The 15,549-nt window shown below is 55.5% G+C and overlaps 1 protein-coding gene across 4 annotated transcripts; it reads left to right on the top strand.

The window, feature by feature from the left end:
* The first annotated feature begins 2,776 nt into the window (after nt 1–2,776).
* Nucleotides 2,777–6,616, top strand: HSPB7 (heat shock protein family B (small) member 7). Of its 4 annotated transcripts, none has more exons than XR_013960055.1 (4): nt 2,835–3,141; nt 3,685–3,818; nt 5,018–5,338; nt 5,795–6,616. XR_013960055.1 is itself a non-coding variant. In XM_080658389.1 (3 exons), exons 1-3 carry the CDS (start codon nt 2,946–2,948, stop codon nt 5,195–5,197), a joined length of 510 nt encoding a protein of 169 aa, XP_080514515.1. In that variant the 5' UTR covers nt 2,777–2,945; the 3' UTR covers nt 5,198–6,611. The 4 variants fall into 4 exon arrangements, 2 of the variants coding, with proteins under 2 accessions (XP_080514515.1, XP_080514514.1); XR_013960056.1 differs by having other exon boundaries at nt 5,018–5,535; nt 5,635–6,604; XM_080658389.1 differs by having other exon boundaries at nt 2,777–3,141; nt 5,018–6,611.
* The last annotated feature ends 8,933 nt before the right edge of the window (nt 6,617–15,549 follow it).

The following is a 15,549-nucleotide window of genomic DNA, read 5'->3' as shown; positions in this document are numbered from 1 at the left end:
AAACAGGAGCATGTGTGTATTGCATGTGGGAGGTGGGGTGGGGCTTGCTGCTCTGCAGGGACTGGGGCCCACCCTCACCTTGCCCCCCTCCCTGTCGACTGGCTGCCCCGTCAACATCCCAAACCCATCTCTGGCCTCCAGCAGCCGCTGGCTACAACCGCACAGCCAGGGTCAGCCAGCCAGCAGGCCCCGCATGTCCACACCTCACCCCCTGACCCTGCGAGCACCAGGAAGCTGGGAAGAAGGCGGCGAGGGGGTGTGGTGGCTGTGGCAAGTCCATCCCACAGCTCTGTACCCCCACATGCCAGCCTCTCAGTTTCTCCCCCTTCTTCATCGAGCCCCAGCAGCAGTGGAGGGAGAACAGGGTTAATTAACGCCATAGCTCCTCCACCCCCAACTCGTCCTCCACCCCTCGGAGCCTGGGTTTCCTCTTCTGGCCACTAAGGGGAGCCTGGGAGCTGTGGGGCAGGGCTTACCCTGCCTCATTCACACCAGTCCCCCCAGAGCCTGGAACAGTGCCTGGTACATAGTAGGTGTTCAATAAACCTACTGAGTGGTGGGTGGTTTCCAAGCACTGGCCTGTGGGCTGGCTGTGTGGAGGCCGAAATGAGATGCTGGCTCCCTGCCCCCCACCCTTCTGCTCCTGCCCGGCTTGACCGGACCCTGGCCAACCCCATCCAAGTCCATCCCCAGCTCTGCACCCAGCAGCCCCTCACCTGTGTCTGTCCACCCTGCTGTGGCCCCAGACGGCCCTCTAACAGAGCCTCCTTTGGGAACAGATTCCTGGTCCCTTCCCAGGGCCCCAAATTAGAATTTTGGGGTGCAGGTTAAGGCTCTGGGTTTGTCAAAATCCCCTCAGGTGATTGGATGCCCTGGCAGGTTTGGGATTCAGGGCATTTGATCATCTCTGAAGCTCCTTCTATCCCTGTGATCTGAAGGGAGAGGCAGGCCCAGAGACAGGGCAATGGCCTTGATGACCTTCAGGGTCCCTCCTGGCCACTGAAGCCCGTGGATGCAGTATATGTGTGGGCGATGCCTCGGGAAGGGGGGAGGGGGAAGGACGGTGGGCAGGGGTGGGGAATGAGATCTGACGTCCAGGAGCAGTGACTCAGGCCCTCAGCACCATGACAGTGTGTCTGCATTTAGCCACTGGCTCCTGTTTCCCTGGCGGGCGGAAGGCTTCTGGGCCCCCCCACCCCTCCCCCACCTTCTTTCCATCTTGCCTCAGTGCTGGCGACTTCCTGGCAGCCCCCTGGGCCAGGATGGGTGACACGGGCAGGAATTCCAGGCAGGAATCTCCCCTGGAGTGAAGGACCCCTCTTTCCCCAGCCACTGCCTTGGCCCACCTTCAGGGACCACCCCTATAGATGGAGCCCCCAAGAATGAAGTTCTGTGGGAGCCAGAGAAAAGGGAAACAGCCCCCACCTGCAGGAACCCCTGCCCTGGAGGAGCTGTCCGTCTCATAGACCCAGGACGGCCAGGTTACACTGCCAGGAGCTGGGGTGGGCAGACAGGTGGCACTGTGGGCATCGTGTGGACTGTAGCAATCAGAGAGGCCTCCGTGGGGGAGGAAGGCAGGGCTTGGAGAGGAGAGCGGAGGCCCCACACTGCAGCCCGGGCAGATACGAAGGGCCCACTCTCTTCTCAGAATGGCCTTTCCTTGGCCTCCCTCCCCGCCAGGTCAGTCCTGGCTCTGCTGAGCTGTGGGGAGCAGACAGGGGCTTCTCGAGGGCTTCCGGGCCAGCCCATCTCCACACATGCATGTTCAGGTCACCCGGCCTCCTAGGAGGCTTTGGATCACAATGTCCAGGTTCGAATCCAGCTGTGCCGCTTGCCCTGTGCAAACGGCCTGCCCTGAGCGCCTGTTTCCCATCTATAAAATGGGGGTGACGCCTCCTTTCAGAGCTGTGTGGGGAGCAAACGGACCATCCTGAAGGCTCCTCCCCAGGAACCCTCAGGCCTCCGAAGCCAGAGCTAGAAGGACTGTCTCCGGAATTCTCTGCCTCCAGAACTCCTGCCCCCTGTGGTCCCGAGGCTCCTCAAGCCGGAGGTCAAGCAGTTCCCAGAAATATAACCTCCAGATCTTTAGGGGCCATTACCAAATTCCCTGCATGGGCCCCAACCCCCAGCCCTGCCTCAGGCTGCTAGCTTTCTCCTCTTGGGGCCCCGAAATGTTCCAGAGTGTGTGTGTGTGGGGGGGGGGGGGCGGGCGGTGGTGGCAAGCATGGAGTCTGGGTCCCAGGGGGAGCTGGCAGGAGCACAGCTGCACATTCTCACCCCCCAACCCCCATCCCTAAGAGACGGCTGTAAACATTGTCTGCCCCAAGGGAAGGAGCCTCTCGCTTCACACAGGGGTGCAGCAGGTGGGGGTCCTGCACCCCCCTGACCTCCTGACCAGGCATCTCCTGGTCCCTGATCCCTTACCACTCAGACCCCCTCTTTACCCCGGCTGCGACTTGGGGGGAGAGAGAACAGGAAATAGGAAAGCCGGGCCACAAGGGGTAGGCAATCTAACAGGGGAGGCAGAGTCCTTAAGAGCCCCTGGCTGATGGGGAAGACAGAGACATGCCCCCCTCCCCCACCCCCACGCACACAGGTCCTGGGCGCGGGGTCTGAGTGGCATGGGGACAGCTCTGGCGCCCTCCCCGCTGCTGTGCGGCCCCAGGGCTGGAGTTATCGGCCTGGAATGCCAGGCTATGAGCTCAGCCTCACGGGCCTGCGTGCGTTGGACTGTCAGCAGGACCGTCTCACTGGAGAAGATTTCCAGCCCCGCTGGGCCGCGGCGAGGCCTAAATTTAGCTGGTAGACAAGGGGCTGGCCCTGCGCCCGGGACGGCCGGGCCTTATAAAGCGCCGGCAGCCGGGCCCGGCACACTCCCCCAGAGCCTGCGCCCACACCCCTGCGTCCACCCTGCCGCCTGGCCGGGGCCCGGCTGCCCGCTGTGGATGAGCCACAGGACCTCCTCCAGCTTCAGAGCCGAGAGAAGCTTCCACTCCTCCTCCTCCTCGGCCTCGGCCTCGGCCTCCTCAGCCGCCCGAGCCCTCCCAGCCCAGGACCCACCCATGGAGAAGGCCTTGAGCATGTTTTCCGAGGATTTTGGCAGCTTCATGCGGCCCCGCTCGGAGCCCCTGACCTTCCCAGGCAAGTGCTCAGGGCTCTGCGGGATGGGAGACACCCGGGAGGGGACACCTGCTCTGGGCACCTCTGAATGTGGCTGTGGCTGCCGAGCTGCCAGGAGGCAGGTGCTTTGTGGCTGCAGCTACATGTGGCCACCCGGACAGATGTGGCCATGCGAACAGGCAGGCCTTCAAGGAACAGGTGTGGCCAGGGGTCAGCTATGGTGTTGATGGCCACACAGGGAGTTGGAGCTCTGAGGGGCTGCATGAGGTTGAGGGCGGGGATGCATCCCCTACTCTAGGTGTGAGGCAGGTTGCTACACACACACACACACACACACACACACACACACACATTCACACACACCTGTGCCTGGTGAGGCTCCAGCCCTGCCATGGAAAAGGCAGGCTGCAAGAGGTGAGGAGGGCAGGCAGGGAGGTTAGGGGCAATAGCTGAGAGGGAAGTCAGGCCTGGGGGGCCTCCCCTGTCCCCAGGAGAAGGAGCCAGAAGCCTGAGTTCTGGGTGCAAGCCTGCTCTGTGCTCGGCTCACGGCAGCCCTCCCCACAGCCCGCACCGGGGGGCCGGGCAACATCAAGACCCTTGGCGACGCCTATGAGTTTGCCGTGGACGTGAGCGACTTCTCCCCTGAGGACATCATCGTCACCACGTCCAACAACCACATCGAGGTGCGCGCTGAGAAGGTGAGCTGCCCACCGCCTGGACCCCAGGTCCTGCACCTGTACCCTCTGCCCCGTGTCCCTACTCCCATGTCTCATCCTGGGGCCCCAGACTCTATCCAGTGTCCCTCCAAGTCCCAGGGCACATTGGAGACCTTGTTCTTGTAGCTCGTGGGCCGCAGGGTCCCCGTTACTGCCTCTCTCTGCCCCGAGACCCGTTTTCCAGGAGCCTGGGCAGCTGAGAGGGCCACAGGGAAATGGGAGGGCGGAGGGATGCAGGCAGGGGGCACCTGAGCCGAGAGGCGAGAGAGAGAGATGGTGGTTGAGTGAGGACAGCTGAGTTGGCAGGCAGGTGGGAAGGTGGGGACTCACCTGGACAGCTTCGGGAAGAGCTCCCCCACATGACACCCCTCAGGCCCTCTTCTCTCTGGGCTCCAGAGGCCCAGCCCCCAACCTGAGATGCCTGAATTAGAGTCCCTGCCACTCAGGATCCCACCTCCAAACCCCACACTCCCTCTACCCACGGCTCTCAGGGTCACTGGGTCACTAGGGTCTCTGAGTCCCAGCTCCCAGCAGGCTTGCCCTCGGAGGAGGGTGTGCCACAACCTGAACCTGGATGCTGCCCCCAGTGGGCCGCAGCCACAGGTGCCCCATAAAGGACAGGGGCTGCCCACGGCTTCTGCTAGAGCCCCCAGGGCCCGGCTCCCTCCCTGAGCACAGGATGCTAGGTGCCCGGGCACCCTGTCAGGGAAGCCAAGGCCTGTGGGCACCAGGACCAGTGGGCAGCATGTGCCAGCCCTGCCACTCCCGCCAGTGACTCAGCCACCCCAGGCTCCTCTGGACACTATGTGCTGACCAAGCCGTGGGGGAAGGGCCACCGGCCCAGCCCTGACGGTGGAGACCCAATGCGTCTGGGTGCCCAAGAGGGCTCGTCTCGGCCCTGTGCCACCTCCTCGGTGCTCAGGAACCCCTGACTCTGCCACCAAGCCCCCTGTTTCTGACCCCCCCCCCCTCCCAAGCCCCTTGCCTACCTGTGCACCTGTCCCTGCATAGCCCTGGGCCTGTGGCCACCATCATCCTGGCCAGACCCTGCCCCAGCCTGAGAGCAGACCCCTCAGCGGGAGGGGCCCCGCTGGACTTGGACTGGGGAGAAGGGGCTGGGGCTTGACATGAGCCGGACAGGGGCGCAGGGTAGCCTGCCCTGACCCATCTCTCTCCCCCAGCTGGCAGCTGATGGCACGGTCATGAACACCTTCGCTCACAAATGCCAGCTGCCGGAGGACGTGGACCCCACATCCGTGACCTCAGCCCTGAGGGAGGACGGCAGCCTCACCATCCGGGCGCGGCGACACCCGCACACAGAGCATGTCCAGCAGACCTTCCGGACAGAGATCAAAATCTGAGGGCCGCCCCTTCCCCTGCCCTCCCCTCCTCCCCCTCCCCCCGCCCCCCCGCACTTGCCTGCCAGAGTTTTCCTAACCCCTCATAACAGCTGCCAGGACATCTCAGCCCGGGTTCCAGCCCTGACATCCCCAAGACCCCAGGTGGGTCACCCCCACCCCAAAACGGAGGCCTCTGCTCTGCCCAGGACAGGACAGGCACCCCCTTTCCTTCCAGATGTGGCCTCTCACTTAGTGCAGAACGAAGGGATCGGGGTGGGGAAGGAAGATCCAGAGAACCCACTTGGGGAAGGAAGCTGAGGAGAGGCAGGGTCTCTGGCAAGTCATCTGCAGGACAGACGGCCGAGCAGCTCCTCTGCCCCACGGAGTCTCTGCCGGGCAGGGGCGGGAAGGGCGCTGGGACCCCCTTGGCAAGGGGAGCAGGAGAGGCAGGTCCCCAGGGGCAGAGGGAGGCCAGGAGACAGCCAGTATGGAAACCTCCCCTTTTCCGCTCTCGAAGCCCCAAACCAGCTGCCTGCCCACCTGGAGCCCCCAACCAGCCAGCTGTGCCAGGGCAGGGCCACGTGGCATTTGTATACAGATGGGGTTTTTCCAATACAGCTGGTTCGTGACAAACTGTGTGAAACTCCTGCCATCCGTTACCTGCTCATGTCCCCAGGCCAGGCCAGGCGGAGGGGTGCAGCTGGTCCGCCCCCTGCCCCCAGGCCGGCCTCCTGGGGCTGCCTCCATGCAGATGGATCACCGAGCCGATGCGGGAGAGAGACCATGGGTGGGGCTTTGGGTCTCCAGGTCAGACAGTGTCTGGCCAACCTTGGCCATGGCCAGTCCTTCCCCCTCTTCAAGCTATGAATCTACAGGTTTGGTGTGCGTATACCGCTCGGGGACACACACACCTGCCATCCTTCAAATCCTAAGCATCACCATTGGTTGAGTCCAAATTCAGCACATTCTAAAGTCAGATTCAATCTTTATATTTATCAGTGGGGAAACTGAGTCTCTGAGCAGGTGACTGCCCAACTTGCTCATGAACATGAACCCAGGAAGTCCAAGGCTGCTCTCAAGGCGCCCCTCCTCTGGGTACCGGGAAGTAGTTCCCCCTCTCTGCCTCTCCCGGCCTTTACCTCTGTCCCCACATCTTTCTGCTGGAGAAAGCCCCCAAGCCAGTTCCCTCCTAGTCCCCAGGCCAGGGAGGGACTCAGGCAGCCTTCATCTTGGGAAGCCTCAGCTGCCTGCAATGACCCTGGCTCCGTCTCCACATACAAAACCAGGGGTAAGAGGAGGGTGGTTCACAGTGTAGGGTGGCCTCTCACCCTGCCATTCTGGGGTCTTTAGGGGACAATTCGGGGGGAGAAGGGCATGGGAGGGTCCTGGCATTGTACCCTGCACACATAATAAACGACAGAATCACAGACTTCTGGAGACCACCTGCCTGAAGTTCTCACATTTGGGGTGGGTTTGGAGGCAGCTGGGGTGGGAAACCCCAGGGTAAACAGACACGCCTTCCTTGAAATGTTGGGGTGGGGGTAGTAGCTCAAGCAAAGCTCAAGACCTTACAGAAACGTGGGTGTCCTTTGGCCTCCTCCCTTGGCTTCCAGGCCCACCTGGGCAGGACGCGCAATTATTTCCGTGAAGAGCCTTGTCCTGCCTTCTCTTCCAACTGCCAGCCAGCACCTGCTGCCCAGGCCAGGCACAGTCCCAGGTGCAGGAACACCAAAGGCCGGTCAGCTGCACCGGGTCCCTGCCTTCTTGAAGCCTATCTTGTACCAGATGGCCATGGAGGATCAGAGAGGCTGAGTGATTGGCCCAGGGTCACACAGCTGAAACCTGGCCGGGGTGTTGGCTAGTTAAGGAGTCTTGGTGTTCTCTGGAGAGACCCCCCCCATACGCACCCCACACCCTACCAAATGATACTGAAATCACTGCCAGGCGCTGGCCCCCTGCAGCTGGAGCTGCGAGCAGGAGGAGGGGAGGGAGAGTGGGCGGGTATTTCCAGCAGAGGTGACTCACCGATTCCACTGGGCTATTTGCAGCCCCGACACTCATCAGGCCCGGGGTTTGGGGGAGGAGCCGGACCAGCCCCCACCCTTCCTCAACTCCCACCTGCAGGGTCAGGCTCACCTTGGTGTGGGGACCCCAGCAAAGCCCCCCCCCATCTTGGGTGGGGCTGGAGTGAGCTGGGCCATCGCGGCAGCCCTGGCAGGAAAAGGGGTCAGCTCTCCTTGTGGCCAATGGGGCCCAATACTTTCCACCCCCAGGCCCCAGGCCCCAGCAGCCCCCTCCCCAGACTGCAGTTGGGGAATGAGGGTCACTCAGAGGACACGCCCAGGCTGAGGGAGCCTTCCGGCCAAGGTGACCCTATGGAAGAGGAGGGCCAAAAGGAGGGGATGCCGGCTGCCGACTTTCATCGGCTCCGCCCCTCGGCTCCGCCCCCTAGGCCCGGGACTGGCGGCAACCCTTTGTCTCCTAGGGTCCCCCACCCTTTCCAGGCTAAATATAGGCTGGCTGAGGGCCCTGCGCCCCACCCCCCACCGTGTGCAGAATAATTATAGCAGCCCCATTCATTGAGAGCCCAGAGTGTGCCAAGCACACTGCTCATCCCTACAAAAATCCTGCAAGGTGGATACCAAGGAGGGCAGGCAGGTTCAAAGAGGTCAAGCAACAGGCCCAAGGTCACCCAGTTTGGAAGTGGCATGGCCGGGATTTGAATCCTTGGTGGTATTTCTAGTCCTCTGCTGCCCTGGCCCTGTGGCTCAGTTGGTCGAATGTCACCCCAGGCACTGAGAGGTCATCAGTGGATTCCAGGTTGAGACACATGCCCAAGTTTCCACCTTGACCCCCAGCAGAGGGCATGCAGGAGGCAGCTCACTGATGTTTCTCTCTCTCTCCCTCTCCCTCTAAAAAACCAATAGCCCTAGCCGGTTTGGCTCAGTGCATAGAGTGTCAGCCTGCGGACTGAGGGTCCTGGGTTTGATTCTAGTCAAGGGCACATGCCTGGGGTGCAGGCTTGATCCCTAGTGGGGGGCGTGCAAGAGGTGGCCAATCAACGATTCTCTCTCATCATTGATGTTTCTATCTCTCTCTCCCTTTTCCTTCCTCTCTGAAATCAATAAACATATTTTTTGAAAACATCTATTAAAAAATCAATAAAAAACATAGTTTTGCCCTGGCTAGTTTGGTTCAGTGGATAGAGCCTTGGCCAGCAGACTGAAGAGTCCCAGGTCAAAGCCTCCTCCTCCAAAAAGCCTTCCAGAGACTCACTCAGATGAAAAAAAAAAAAAAAAAAGGCACATGGGGGAGAGGGCAGACCCTGGGGCCTCACCCAGTTGGTTGGCCAGCCCTGACCCCTTGGGGAGTCAGTTCAAACTCCTGACGGTACCACCGGAAGTCGGAGGCCCAGGGAGGGGGAGGATCATGCCTAGCGTCACACAGCAAGTCAGTGGCAGAGGGAGAATGAAGACCCAGACCTCCGGATCCTCAGGCCAGGTCTTCTCTACCAAACATTCTCCCCCACCCCCATGGCCACCCTTTCCTGGCCCAGAGGTCAGCCCCACCTCCCACACTGTACCCTGCAACTCCCTTCTCCATCCATCCACTCCCCTATCTGCCTTGGATCCCAGTTCTGCAAGAGTAGAAGAATAAGGCCTATTCTGTCCTCTTGCTCCCAAGCCTGGCATGGGTAAGGAACTAAGTTAATGTTTGTAGGATTTTTTTTTTTTTTAAAGCTAACAAGCTTCGCCCAGCCTGTGTGGCTCAGTGGTTGAGCATTGTCCTATATGAACCAGGAGGTCACAGTTTAATTCCCAGTCAGGGCACATGTTTAGTTTGCGGGCTCCATCCCCAGTAGGGGGCGTGCAGGAGGCAGCCCATCAATGATTCTCTCTCATCATTGATGTTTCTATCTCTTCCACTCCCTTCCTCTCTGAAATCAATAAAAATATATTAAATAAATTTAAAAAAGCTAACAAGCTTCAGTAAAGAGTGGAGGGTCAGTCTCAAACTCTGGAGCCACGTGACCTGGGATCAAATTTTGGCTCTACTTTTTCTGAACTGTGTGACCTTGAGCAAGTACCTTAACCTCTCTGTGCTGAAATAAAATGGTGCTAATAGGGTCTACCTGTTAGAATTGTTTTGTAATGCATGTGTTAATGTAAAAAACAACAACAAAACATTCAAACTTGTAAAGAATTTTTGTCAGTTTATTTGAGCCACACTGTTGACAACGGCCAGGGAGCAGAATCTCAATGTACTGAGACAGTGCTCCGGAGAAGGGCAGTTTTTCATCTTGTTTGATACATTACCATCAAAGGAGAAGACGTAAGTGGGTTACATGAAATCCACTGGTGACAGATTAGGGAGGCGGGAGAAAGCAAATCGGGGAAACCTCTGGGATTGGATGAAAAGTAAAATGATAGGCACATGCTTCTTTTACACAGGTGGGCATGAGATAGTTAACAGCCAACCATGAACACGATAACAATAACAACGAGGGATCTGTGGGCTCAGCCAGGGCTGTGCTCCGAGGGTCCGGGCAAAGGGAAGTTACCAGTTGCCGGGACACTCCACAGGTATGTTATCTCAGGGACACTCCACAGGTATGTTATCTCAGATGCAAAACAGCAGTAGGCTCAGGAAAGATCGAACTTGGCCTTTGTCAGGGAAGATACTGGCCTAGGACAGACATGACTACCCAGTAGACACTGCTTGTTAATGAAAGGTTTTAATTTCAGACCATGCTTTGTGGTTCCTTTAGGTCTCTTGAGTTTGCAAGGCCGCCATGCAGGCCTTTCTGAGTTAGTTAGGTTAGCATGGGGCCCCTTTTCATGCACACGAGTAAAAGCTTTGGCACTTGGTAGCGACACAGCTCACGTAGGCCATGCACTCAAAGGCCCAGTGGGGCGCAGATACTGATATTTCATAGAGATTTGGATCCTGATATCCCCAGTCTCACCCACACCACTCTCCCTGGTGCCATCGGGACCAAGACATGGTGGGGGGGGGGGACGGGGGCGGTTGTCAGAGGAGCTACCCTAGTACCTGGGTCTTCTCTCCAGGAAAAGCAGGTGAGGGCAGAGCAAAAAGTTTCCCTGGCCTCCCATAGAGCCTGTGGGGCTGGGGCAGAGGAGGGGAGGGGAGGGGGCCAGGGGTAGAAGTGGGGAGGGAACCTCCGAGGAGGCCGTAGTCCCCACAGCAATAAACAAAGATCAGATGGCGCCCTCTCAGGGCAGCTGTGAGGAAGCTGAGAGAGGTGATGTTTTAGTATAAGCACAATAAATGCTAAGCTCTTGTTAAAATTGTTGTTTTCCGAACAAGGAAATCAAAGGTCCCACCTACACTGGCTCTGCCCTCAAACACGGCAGGGTCCTGAGGGGCTGGGTGTCTTCAGCCGGCTGGCTGGATGGGGGAGCAAGGCCAGGGCCTCTGGGCAGGGGAGGGGGGCTGTTTACTGTCAGCACAGCTGGCCTGGGGCTCACTGCCAGCACCAGCCAGGCCAGTCCCCCAGCACCTGGACCCAGGGACAGCCTTCCAGGAGAGCGTGGGGGCTACTAGACTGGGTGGGGGCCCTCTGGGTGCCTCCCTGAAGGACAAAAAGCAGGGCTGCTGACCCCAGGGAGCCAGAGAGGAGAGGGCAGGATGGTAGATCTGCTCTTTCCTCCCTTCCTCCCTTCTCACACAATTCTTGTCCATCTACTACCCCAGGCACGTTAAGGCGCTGCGGACTGCTAACTTAAATTAAAAGGCCTTTCGAAGTGAGAAGCAACAGGTATTTATTTCAATTCCAGGGCAGGGCACATGTCCAGGTTTCAGGTTTAATCCCTAGTAGGGGGCATGTAGGAGGCAGCCAATCAATTATTCTCTCACATCAATGTTTCTCTCTCTCTCTCCCTCTCCATAAAATCAATAAAAACATACTTTTATTTTTTAAAAACATAACTTTTAAACAATAAAATTATCTCATTGGAGCATTTGAGATCTTGCTTCTCAGCAATGTCATCAGTTTGGCTCAAATAAACTCTTATAAACATTCTCTAAATACATACATAAAATGTCCTCATTTACTTTATTTATTTTTGACGGGACATGGTCCTGAATTAAGCATGGCTGCCAACCTAGGGACACATTCACTTATTTACCCTTTCACTCATTGGTTCAATAAAGTCTATCATTTATTATTATTTTTTAATATATATGTTATTGATTTTTTTACAGAGAGGAAGGGAGAGGGATAGGGAGTTAGAAACATCGATGAGAGAGAAACATCGATCAGCTGCCTCCTGCACACCCCCTAACTGGGGATGTGCTCGCAACCAAGGTACATGCCCTTGACTGGAATCGAACCTGGGACCCTTGAGTCCACAGGCCGACGCTCTATCCACTGAGCCAAACTGGTTAGGGTTATTATTTTTTAAATATATTTTTATGATTTCAGAGAGGAAGGGAAAGAGAGATAGAAACATCAATGATGAGCCGAAACCGGTTTGGCTCAGTGGATAGAGCGTCCGCCTGCGGACTGAAGGGTCCCGGGTTCGATTCTGGTCAAGGGCATGTACCTTGGTTGCGGGCACATCCCCAGTGGGGAGTGTGCAGGAGGCAGCTGATCGATGTTTCTCTCTCATCGATGTTTCTAGCTCTCTATCCCTCTCCCTTCCTCTCTGTAAAATATCAATAAAATATATTTAAGAAAAAAAAAAAAGAAAGAAACATCACTGATGAGAGAGAATCACCGACCAGCTGCCCCCTGCACGCCCCACATTGGGGATTGAGCCCCAAACCTGGGCATGTGCCCTGATGGGGAACCAAACTGTGACCTCCTGGTTCATAGGTCGATACTCAACCAATGAGCCACGCCGGCCGGGTTAAAGTCTACCATGTATTCATTGATTCATTCCCTCAACAGGTTTTCGGTAAGTCCACACAGTATGGTCTGTTGTTAAAGCTCTGAGGTCCAAATTACTTCCATTTCCAGCCTGGATCCGCCACTTACTAGCTGTGTGACCAGTTGATTAACCTACCAGAGCCTCAGTTTCCTCATCTGTAAAATGGAACAGCATCTCATAGGACTGTGCTGAGGAGACTAACTGAGCTTTTCTCCTCCATCCATGTGCCCCATCTCAGTGAGGGCCCCACTCACCTGGTTAGCCTCCCAGACACTCCCTACAGGCTGCCAGGCCCTAGGCTGGGCCCTTGGAAATTCTTCATTCTTCCTTCATTCGCTCATTCAACATATGTGGACGGAGGGCCTACAGCATAGCATGGGGTTATGATGCTGTGACAACAGGTGTGTAGTCACACTGCCTGGGGTTTGGATTTGGGCTCTGCCTCTTTCTGAGTCGGTGACCTTGAGCACATCACTTCATCTCCCTGTGCCTCAGTTTCCTCATCTGTATAATGGCAATAAAAATGGCACCCACCTCCCAGGTCTGGTGTGAAAGGAACTTGAGGCGGGTGGTGCACCTAAAAACATCAATAGTCATTATTGCAGATGAAAGGGGTATTGGTTAGAATGAAAGTCTGGCCCTAACCGGTTTGGCTCAGTGGATAGAGCATCAGCCTGCGGACTCAAGGGTCCCGGGTTCGATTCTGGTCAAGGGCATGTACCTTGGTTGCGGGCACATCCCCAGTGGGGAGTGTGCAGGAGGCAGCTGGTCGATGTTTCTCTCTCATCGATGTTTCTAACTCTCTATCCCTCTCCCTTCCTCTCTGTAAAAAATCAATAAAAATATATTAAAAAAAAAAAAAGAATGAAAGTCTGGCTTCTGAATACATGGACCCCCCGCTGAGCCACTGGCCCCTGGGCTCTGGCTCCGTGCCCAGCACCTTCCCACCTTCCCCAGCCAAGCAGGGCCCGGGTGCCCTCCAGTCTGATGATAGGGCGACACCTGCTGGTGAAGAGGTAGATGTGCAGCCAAAGGCTTCGCACTTTTCCTCAAATTCCCTTTGTCAGTTGACTTTGGACTCTTCTAGCCCAGTGATTCTTGTTTGTTGTTTTTGTTTTGCTTTGTTTTGTTTTCTTTTATTTTGGCCCACTGATTCTTAGCTAGGAGAAGAGAGAGGAAGGGACCTATGTTGTCCAGATTATTCTGTCACCACCTCTCTAGGTCAAACCATCCCCTCCTTGCCTGGATTAAGGGGCAGTTTCCTCAAGCTTCTGATCCCAGCACAAGAACTAGAGGAAGTTTTATTTATTTATTATTTTTTTAAAAAAATATATTTTATTGATATTTCACAGAGAGGAAGGGAGAGGGATAGAGAGCTAGAAACATCGATGAGAGAGAAACATCGATCAGCTGCCTCCTGCACACCTCCCACTGAGGATGTGCCCGCAACCAAGGTACATGCCCTTGACCGGAATCGAACCCGGGACCCTTCAGTCTGCAGGCCGACGCTCTATCCACTGAGCCAAACCGGTTTCAGCTCTTTATTTATTTTTAAACTATGTTTTATTGATTTTTAGAAACAGAGGAAGGGAAAGGGATAGAGAGGTAGAAACATCGATGAGAGAGGAACATCATAGATTGGCTGCCTCCTACATGCCCCCTACTGGGGATCAAGCCTGCAACCAGGGCATGTGCTCTGACCGGTAATCGAACCAGCGACCTCTTGGTTCCTGGGTCGGCACTAAATCACTGAGCCACACTGGTGGGGCTAGAGGACATTTTTTTTTTTTTTTTAAATATATTTTATTGATATTTTACAGAGAGGAAGGGAGAGGGATAGAAAGTCAGAAACATCGATGAGAGAGAAACATCGATCAGCTGCCTCCTGCACACCCCCCACTGGGGATGTGCCCGCAACCAAGGTACATGCCCTTGACCGGAATCGAACCCGGGACCCTTGAGTCCGCAGGCCGACGCTCTATCCACTGAGCCAAACCGGTTTCGGCTAGAGGACATTTTTTAAAAGGTAGGTCTGGTCATGTCACTCTGCTCACAATTTCCAGTGTCCCATCTCAGAATAAAATCGAAAGACCTCGCCGAAACCGGTTTGGCTCAGTGGAAAGAGCGTCGGCCTGCGGACTGAAAGGTCCCAGGTTCGATTCCGGTCAAGGGCATGTACCTTGGTTGCGGGCACATCCTCAGTGGGGGGTGTGCAGGAGGCAGCTGATCGATGTTTCTCTCTCATCGATGTTTCTAGCTCTCTATCCCTCTCCCTTCCTCTCTGTGAAATATCAATAAAATATATAAAAAAATAAAATAAAGTAACTGTTGTTTTAAAAAAAAAAAAAAATCGAAAGACCTCATTGTGACCTGCAAGGCCCCACATAATGTGGCCCCTGCCACTTCTCTGGCCTCTCTGCTCGTTTTGTGTGTGTGCTTTGCTGGAGAATAAGCACCTTTGTGGTGGGGCCCCGTCTGTTTTATCACTGCTCCGTCCCAGCTTCTAGGAGAGCCTGGCACCCAGTAGATGCCCAATAAATACTTGGTGAATAAATGAATGGATACCCCAGCCAGACTGATTGTATGTTCCAGGTCCTTCTTCCTGGAACACTCCCCACCCCTGCCTCCTTGCCTTTGTATGTTTCACTCACAGGTCAGATTGTAGCTTAGATGTTACTTCCTGCAGGAAGCCTTCCCTGATTTCTCCTCCCAAAGTGAGCTGGGCATCCTCCCCCAGCCCCAACAGCATTCTGGGTGCCCTATTGTTGCATTTGTCAGGAGCCATGGCCATTAGTAGTCACCTTTCTTGACTTTCCCGCCAGGCTGTGAGCTCAAAGACAGGGTTATGTCTGTTCTCTCTGAATCCCCTCTGCCTAAGAGACCTTAATAGGATGAGAGGCCATTGACCCTATGGCTAGGAGCAAGAACTTGAGCACCAGGCTTTTTTTTTTTTTTTAATTGGTATAATTTTTGGGTTATTATTATTATTAATTATTGATTCTAGAGACAGAGGAAGGGAGAGGAAGAGAGAGAGAAACACAGGTTCTAATCCCAACTATACTAGTCCATGGGGACTTAAGTGGGTCCCTCCACCTTTCTGGGCCTCAGTTCCATAATCTGTGAAATGGGTACAAAAACAGTGTGTCCCCATACTGGCACAACAAGGATGTTGTTTCCCTGGCACAGAGCAAATGATCAATACATGTTAGCTGCTAATGTTTGTAGGAACCTGGTAAAAACTGTCAATGAATAAATAATTTTAATCTGAGAGCCTTGACACACTTCCTCAGGTGGGTTGATTTAGTGTTTCGCACACACTGTGCATAGGGGCTTAATCACAAGGAACAACAACAGCCTGTAATTATTGGAATCGAGAGTCTTAGACCTACGTACACCCTCACACACACCTGTGACCACACTTCCTGCTGACTGCCCTATGGAGCAGAAGCCCCCCGTTTTTGTGCTACTAGGGGGACAGCA

Source organism: Plecotus auritus, assembly GCF_963455305.1.
Source record: "Plecotus auritus genome assembly, chromosome: 2".
Classification (NCBI taxonomy): Eukaryota; Metazoa; Chordata; class Mammalia; order Chiroptera; family Vespertilionidae; genus Plecotus; species Plecotus auritus.
Note: the sequence above shows the minus strand (reverse complement) of the source record. Positions and strands in the feature narration are given on the sequence as shown.